Source organism: Saccostrea echinata, unplaced genomic scaffold (genome assembly GCF_033153115.1).
Source record: "Saccostrea echinata isolate AGI-Se365-2 ecotype Australia unplaced genomic scaffold, CSIRO_AGI_Sech_v1 ptg000008l, whole genome shotgun sequence".
In the NCBI taxonomy this organism is placed as follows: Eukaryota; Metazoa; Mollusca; class Bivalvia; order Ostreida; family Ostreidae; genus Saccostrea; species Saccostrea echinata.
Window position 1 is genome coordinate 12,460,044 of NW_026889757.1, and position 8,812 is coordinate 12,468,855.

Consider the following 8,812-nt stretch of genomic DNA (forward strand, 5'->3'; position numbering starts at 1 on the left):
CATTCCAAATTTTACCTTAAACTCTCCATTCTGTTTGTTCTAACTGTCCATTCTTTTTTGAAAAAAACCTGTCCGTTCTTAAAAAAGAAAGGAAATTTTTCCAAAAAAGAACGGACACTTACAGGTAACTTAATGGATTGTTTGAGGAGTTAGCTCAACATTAAGCTACAGAATGGACAACACAAGCAAAAGGTTTACGTCACAATCATGTTTTAATTAGGAATTATAATACGTCCGCATATTTTCTTTACTTACATTGCACAGAGAATGTGGTTACTGGTAATAAATATTATTTTCCTCGTCATTTCACATGTAAAACTTTATTCAATTTTTTCAAATAAAAAACTATTTCAATTGATCAGAAATCCCGAGAAATGCGAGAGATGATTTCCTCCCGCAATGTAGGGAAACCCAGTTGCTGGGTCACTGAGGTTCACATATACTTTGTCCCCTTTTGAAAGCTCCAGTAATGTATTTTCTGATCTTTTGAGCCATAAACCTTCAGTTCCGATAAACAAGTATCCAGCAACTCTGCTGTTTTTTATGATATGTATCCTTAGGTAGTCCTTGTTATTAGCGGGGGTTGGGGCTTGAAGTCCAATAGTGACCATAAAGAAGTATGACCCAGATACGGGAGCGGTAAAGATACCAGTATTATTGTTGTAAGCTCCTCCCTTATTTGTTAGAACATTTCCAAAAATAAGAGTCCCTCTGATTATTTTCATATTGCTCGCAGCAGTCGCCATGAATGAGATATGATGAGCTGAAATAACAGAATCGTTATCTAATCATATGAAAATTATATGGGAAAAAATTCAACATATGGAGAACTAAGTCTGATATTCCAACTTCCATATATCCACTGTATTGAATTTGTATATATCCACCGTATTGAATTTGCATATGTAAACCGTATTGAATTTCCATGAACAAATTTTATACAATGAAGCGCATTGAGGTGGTAGATTTTTTCGTATAAATGGAACGTTTGGGTCTTTGTTATTAAACGTAAATTGTTACATAGTAACACACCCATTTCTTTATAAACGAGAAAGCAGTTTCAAGACACCCACTCTGTGACTAGCAACATGGGTTTTGCTGAAATGGAGATTTTATGAAGTTAAGAGAGAAAGAGTTAGAGACTCCCTGCTTCATTAAAACTCACGTATCGCAACGAATATGTACATAATTTAAAAATTAAACGAGACTTACCTTGGTTAAGGTGAAGTTTGATTGAGATTCTATGAGGAAAATAGAATCAATAAAGAGATCACGTAAGATTGCACTGCGCCTGTGCGGATTAAGGATTAAAGCGAAAACATTTTTTGTAACATCATTCACACAAATGTGTTCATCATACATCAGTGTATGATGAACAAATGAAGATTTCTTCTTCTGCATACAACTCAGTGTTAAGGTATGAGTAGTCTGTATTCTAGCAGCACAAGTTAAACATATGCACAGTTTACAAGTAAGATCTTTCAAACTTAAATGTTTCACAGGTGACAATTTCCTAAGGAAACCTAATACAATCGTAACATCCCACACATAATCAAGTTTAGGCGCAGGAGGTCTCAAATTAAAGACTCCTTTCATAAAGCGAATAATAACAGGGTGAGACCCAATAGCATGTTCATCAATAACAAAACCTAATGCAGACAAGGATGCTCTGGCTGTGTTTAAAGCACTATAACTTAAGTTATTATTGTATAACATAGTAAAAAATTCAATGAAATGATTTAAAGAAATTTGAAATTGATTAATATTCCTTTTTCTTAACAGAAAGAAACCCATCTCTTATGGAAAGTCATGTACTGTTTCTTTGTACTGCCTCTCCAAGACGCCATGAGGATATTGGTAGCGTCAGACGAAAAGCCCGAGTTTTTGAAATGTTTCACGACAATCGACATGCCATCATCAACAGCATTAACATATCCAGAACTTTGGTGTACCACACTTGAGTCGTCCAGACTGGCACCATCATGATGCATTCTGCTCTTTCTTCCATGATCTTCTGCAAACACTTCCCTATCAAGCTAAAAGGAGGAAAAATGAAACTATAATATTTGCTCAAATCAACAGTAAATGTATAAAAAAAACCTGCATCGGGGTCAGGCTTCCACGATTCTATTTGTAAACAAATCAATAGTTGGCATTCCAAATAAAGTAGTAATATCATAAGTATTTAGTTACCATTCAGTTTGATCCTCAAACTTTCTAGATTTTCTATCTGCAACAACATTATCTACTCCAGGTATGTGAGCGACCAATAGCCAGATGTTCCTATCAATGCACCAAGCCCAGATCTGACTTGCTATTTCATTGCATAAATGGGAGTGAATACCACCCATATTATTTATGTAACTAACAGCAGTTACATTAACATAACTTTGATTGAATCATGATTTTGGTCTTTGAAAAAAAGATTTCAGTGCATAAAAACATGCAAGAAGTTCTAAGGCATTGATGTGATAAGACTGTTCAGTGTCTGAACAGTGACCACCTATCTCTTGATTATTAAAGGTGGCACCCCAACCCAATAATGAAACATCGGAATAAACTTCAAAATTTATAGACCCATGACGTATATGTCTACAAGCTATTTGAACATTCTTTACCCACCATTACAAGTTGTCTTTCACTTCACGACTTATACACATTGTAGAACCAAAATTTCCTTAAGAGCATTTAAGGGTCTCAATTTTTCTCTTTATAACCTTCAGAGCACTTTACAATGTGTCCATCTTAAAATGATGGTACTTAATGAACGGATTTAAAACTTTCAAATTAAAAATCATTCTAAATTCTACATTTTGTAGTTTCTTGTCAACTGTACGAGTATTGGGTTGTAGGGATCCCCATACTAAGTAGTTTGTTTTTACTGTAACTAGACTTTCCCATTCATCTGGTCTAGCATTCACCGAGTCTTTCGTAAGTTTAGTGTATCTATCATCTTCTATCCCTTTTCTAAACCAGTCATAAACACACAAAGCTAACCCTTAGTTTACAGAAGTATTACATACCTCCTTGATTTTGAGTTTTTCTCCCGCAAATTTTAATTTTTTGTCAGTACCTGACGATGTCGCAGAGTTGTTATTAACAGTAGCAGTATGCCAGTTGACATGATCGGCGGCAATATCATCATTAACAGTGACCACGTCACTGTCCGGAATAAGGCCATAATCATCAAGCCGTCGTAATCTTTCGCCATTGCGAAAAGTTCATCCACACGATGACTTAAGTAATTAAAGTTCTGATCCGACTTACAATGTACATTGACTTTCCTGGATTGACTTCAGAACGTTAAGCACGTCCGTGATAGATGGGTCAGAGCCACTCAGGCCTGGCGATACATTAAATCTGCGAACATCTGAGCCTCTGTCCTTCACTGACAAAGCCACTGAATGCTGACTCGACACAGAGTCTGGTTTGGCGGATTTGCTAGGTTTCTTACTACCAATGGTTCCAACTTTTCTTTTTCTGTTGTAACCCGTTTTGTCCTCAGCTTTTTCTGCAGGAATAATTGCGTTTTTCTCTGGAGACAACATGGCATTCGCCATAGTCGAACCACGTGCGATCAACCACGTGCAACCAGTCATTTTAAGAATGTCAACGTTCAAAAGAAAGCCCAAAACGTTCGATTTAAACGGAAAATTTTACCACTTCAATGCGCTTCATTGTAAGTAAGAAGACATTTTTTAACTTACACCAAGTCTGAGTTGCAATGGTCGAATTTTCTCCTACTCGCCGTTACACAAAATAAAATATAAAAATGGTCTATATCGACGCTAATTTGCCCTGAATATTTTATTTAAAAATCTGAAGTGTACACAAAACCCAAATAATACATGTAACCTTCAGAACGTTTACTATGCATTTGCCGTTGAAGAGAAAATTCGATTTTTTTTTTCAAAAATGCCTGAATGTGACCTAAACTCTGAAGTGATGCTGGAATGACTGTAGAAGGATTTTTTTCAATGATTTAAGCAAACATAGAAACAGTAATGATTTCTTAATTACAAAGTTCCAAACAGAGTATTTATTTAATTATTACCATAAATCCAACGTTCAGTTTTAATGATATGGCGCGTACTACAACTTAATACTGTGACATCATTTATTTTATGATTAATTATGAGAATTTCTCCATATGGCAAACTTACTTGGACTGTTAAGTGAAGGTCCGACGGATTTGACTTTTGACTCCAAAAACGTCATTTTTTCCTTAATACACGTATTATATCCGGTCAGGTCAAGTTGACACGAGTCCATCTTGGTGCACCATACCGTCATTACCAAAGCAAGGTATGTGCAGAGAAGCAACATGATTTGAGACATTATTTGGGTGACACAAGGAGTTTCAGAGGTATATATACAGTATATCTCCATGTATGTCTGTCATTAGTTATACATCAAAATGATGAATTTAAAAATAAAAATATCGAAACGTGATATGCCAATGAAGTTGAAAAACTACATCACATGTTGGCTGAATTAACAATCAACCGCCAGCTATTTTTTTAACAAAACTGTACATGTACGAAATTATTATTTTCTTATGAATATTTGAATATTTGATTATATCGCTGTAGTAACCTATAGTAAAAACTTTGAAACTTTATGAAATTAAACTCGAAAACTTTTTTGAATTTGAAGGCCTTAATGCCTCTTTAATTACACATTACTGATGCAGTTATAATATGTTAATATACAAGAATCATTTCTTATTAATATCAAAGAAGTGCAAGTAAGACGCAGAGAAAATGAAACTTTGATTAACTCAAGGACAAACTTTGATATTCTAGTACCTACCTACCTAGTCCTTGTTATGCCCGTGGGCACAAATGGCAAGGACTAGCTTTTTCCACTTCTCTCTATCTTGAGCATTTTTTTCCAGTTCTCCCCAAGTTAGTTTGTGCTCTCTCATCTCCTTTTCCACTGTCCTTCCACAGGTGTTCTTTGGCCGACCAGGTTTCCTCTTCCCTTCTGGTGTCCATCTAAGGGCTACTTTGGTGATGTTGTTGACTGGTTTTCTTAACACATGTCCTATCCATCGCCATCTCCGTTTTGTCAATAAAGTTCTCATATCGTCTGTGTTTGCTTTCTCACGGAGTTCCACACTGGTAATTTTATTTGGCCAGAAAATCCCCATGATCTTTCTGAGGCATCCATTGTGGAAACTAGAAAGTCTGCATGTCTCCTTCTGTCATTCTCCAGCATTCTGCCCCATGGAGTAGGACAGACAGGACGCAGCTGTTATAGATTCTTATTTTTGTCCTTCTACTTATGTCATTTGTTTTCCAGATGTTCTTGGGGCTGATGAAGGCACCCCTAGCTTTACTTAGTCTGGCCTTTATATCTTTGTCCGTATCCCCATCTGATGTTACTATGCTGCCAAGATAGTTAAATGTTGTTGTGTTGCTCAGGTTATTTCCATCTACCTGTATTTTTGCTGGTTGTTTGGTGTTTAATGACATGACTTCAGTTTTCTTGGTATTGATCTTCAGTCCAATTTTTTCTGCATTACTCTTTGCATTAATTTTGATGTTTTACTTTGCATATGCTTTTCTAGTTGTGACAGTAGGGCCAAGTCATCTGCATAGTCTAGGTCTTCAAGACTGGTAAAAAGAGTCCATCTTATTCCTGTGTTATCTCCATTAAGGGTTGATTTCATTACCCAGTCTATTGCTAATATAAAAAGGAGAGCTGGCATCACACAACCCTGCCTCACGCCACATTTTACTATGAAGCATGCATCTGATGAGCTGCCAATAGAGCAATTAAACTCCAAGTAAAAAGCTTTAATCAGTTCTACTATCTTTGATGGTATTCCATAATGACTTAAGATCTTCCATAAGCTTTCTCTGTGTATACTGTCAAAGGCTTTTTAAAAATCTATAAAGTTTATTATTATAAGCTGCCTTTGGCACTCTGTACATTGCTCTATAATGTTTCTTAGGGTAAACACCTGGTCACAACAGCTTTTTCCTTTCCTAAAACCTGCTTGCTCTTGTCTTATTTTGGCATCGACTGCAGTCTTAATTCTATCGATTATTATTCTGCTAAAAATCTTACTAAGTATTGATAGTAAGGTGATGCCCCTCCAGTTATTACAGTTAGTTAGATCTCCTTTCTTTGGCAGTTTAATGATATTTCCTTTGGACCATGTCGTTTTTTTGTTTGTTTGTATGTTGTTTAACGTTCCTCTCGAGAATTTTTCACTCATATGGAGACGCCACCACTTGCCGGTGGAGAGCTGCAAATTTTGTCCTATACTCGGCACTTACGGCCATTGAGCAGTGAGGGATCTTTTTCGTGCCAGCACCTACTGCGACACGGGACCTCAGTTTATACGGTCTCATCCGAAGGACCGACCATGTCGTAGATATTGTGTTATTATTCCAGATCTTGGTGAATAATAGGTGTAAAATGTCAGCTGCTAGGTTTGGAACTGCTTTAAAAAACTCTGCTGGCAGTTGGTCATTTCCAGGTGCTTTGTTGTTCTTCAGGGTTGTTGTTATTGCTTTGTGTATTTCAGCTTTAGATGGTTCCTCAGTTTCAATTTCTAAATCAATGTCAGCTTCCTGTATGTGTGCCAGCTCGTTAGGCTCTGGGCATTTCAACACTTCTTCAAAATGTTTTCTCCATCTTTCATCTTGTTCTCTTTCAGATTTAATAAGGTTGCCTTGCTTGTCTTTCACAGGTATGTTTGTTTTTCTTTTCCTTCCACTTAACTTTTTTGTTATTTGATAGAGATCTCCCATTCTTTGTTCAGAAGCAGCTTTCTCAGCTTCTCTTGCCATACCTTCTATAAAGCTTTTACGATCTTTCTTTGTTGCTTTCTTTACACCTCTATTACAATTGGAATATTGTTCTCTTAGTCTCTCTTTTATTCCTTCCGAGTGGGTGTTACATAGCTTAGTTTTAAGGTCTTTCCTTTTATCAATTTTTTTCCAAGTATCTGGTGTAATCCATTCCTTATGCACCTGCCTCTTGAACCCTAGAGTCTTCTTGCTTGTTTCACTGAACAAGTTGCAGATTTTACCCCAGTGCTCGTCAACCACTTCCTCATTCTCAACATCACCACATTGCAAGACCTGAAATCTGTTCTTGAGCTCTAATCTAAAGTCTTGTCTCACTTTGTTTTCTCTCAGCTTTCCTGTATTTATTCGCCTGATGTTGCTTTTTGGCGCTACTTTTATCAGCTTGAGCTTTATATGGGCAGTAACAAGGTGGTGATCACTTCCAACATCAGCACCACGCTTCACTCTTACATCCTGTAAAGATCTTTTCCACTTTCCATTGATGGCAATGTGGTCAATTTGGTTTTCATCTCTCTCTCCCATGTGAGTTTGTGTATCTCCTTATGCTGGAACAGTGTACCACCAATGACCATGTTGTTGTTTCCACAGAATTCCGTGAATTTTTCGCCATTCTCATTCATACTTCCACAGCCATACCTCCCCATAACTTTTTCATAACAAACATTATCGCTTTCAACATTCGCATTTAGATCTCCCATGATGATCGTCAGATCTTGCTTTGGAACTTTTTGAAATTCTGCCTGTAGAGCCCCATAGAATTCCTCTTTAATCTCATTTTTTGCTTCATTTGTAGGGGCATAAACCTGTATTACAGATGTCTGTACAGGTTTTGTTTTCAGTCTTATTCTGATGATTCTTTCATTCACAGGATGGTATTCTAGTAATGCTTTTGCTGCTGTTTTACTTAGGATGATAGCTACTCCCTCATGATGTTGATTTCCCTTCTTCCAGAGTACACAATAACTTCACCTGCACTGGCAATATTCTTCCCACAATCTGTCCATCTACACTCACTTATGCCTAGTACATGTAACCTGTTTTCCTTCATCTCTTTCAGAACTTGAGCCTGTTTACCTGTTTCATACATTGTACGTACGTTCCAAAAACCGACTCTTATTTATTTCGTATGTTCAGTATACTTCTCGTGTGGACAGCTTCCTGTCGGGTTTCACTGTTCACAGTCAAACATGCAGTATTTATTCTGCTGGTACGCTGAAAACTCGACGTTAGTAGAAATATTTCTAGTCCTTGTATCCGTAATCGCTATGGTTTTAAAGGAAGGGGAGATTACCCCTTGCCCAACCCCCAACCTGGAGGACCAGGGTAATTTTTTATGGTTTCCTTCCACTAGATCTATGGCGTTCCATTGCTGACGAGTCTAGATCTGCCCGTAATTTTTAAATTAGAGTTTATCTTCTCCTAGGTAACTGCCTTACCTGGATAATACCCTTACCTGAGCGGATTTCTGTAGGGTTTACTCCTTAGCCTTTCCTTCTCCCAAAGGTAATCACAAGGCAGCAGTTTGTTGCTATTTACCCATAGCTGGGGACTAGGATTGCAGGCACCAGAGCATATCCACACACCGGTAGGCCATGCATGCCGTGCATTTAGGGGCATAGTCTCCTCCAAGACTTTGTGGATTCTGCTTGGGGCCGCAAGGTACCCAATATCCATCGGCTACCTCGAGGAGGATCCATTTCTGAGCCACATAGGTCTGACTGTGGAGAGGCTGTACCTGGCAGGGAAGTCTCTCCTATTTTGCTTCTTTTTCACAGCAAACTGCTAGCCAGGGGTGGTGCTGAAATCGCGAGTGACAAGCACAGACACAGACAACATACACACTGTGCGCATCACAAAGCCATTATAGCAGACTGATATTCTAGTAAGCTATAGTAAACTATAGCTAACTATATTCTTTTTTTTTCTTGGGGATGACACGCCATGAATTTACCTTTAAGGTCAAGATCTAGTAAATGAAAGGAGCCTAC

The 8,812-nt window shown here is 37.6% G+C and overlaps 2 protein-coding genes across 2 annotated transcripts; both read right to left on the minus strand.

Moving 5' to 3' along the window:
- Positions 1–202: 202 nt before the first annotated feature.
- Positions 203–4,259, minus strand: LOC133181447 (complement C1q tumor necrosis factor-related protein 3-like). Its single transcript, XM_061315957.1, has 2 exons — positions 4,164–4,259; positions 203–763 (listed from the first exon to the last, which is right to left on the minus strand). The coding sequence occupies exons 1-2, from the start codon at positions 4,216–4,218 to the stop codon at positions 351–353; spliced, it is 468 nt and encodes a 155-aa protein (XP_061171941.1). The 5' UTR covers positions 4,219–4,259; the 3' UTR covers positions 203–350.
- A 921-nt stretch (positions 4,260–5,180) lies between these two features.
- Positions 5,181–7,346, minus strand: LOC133180881 (uncharacterized). Its single transcript, XM_061315325.1, has 3 exons — positions 6,376–7,346; positions 5,678–5,765; positions 5,181–5,528 (listed from the first exon to the last, which is right to left on the minus strand). The coding sequence occupies exons 1-3, from the start codon at positions 7,344–7,346 to the stop codon at positions 5,181–5,183; spliced, it is 1,407 nt and encodes a 468-aa protein (XP_061171309.1).
- Positions 7,347–8,812: the final 1,466 nt, after the last annotated feature.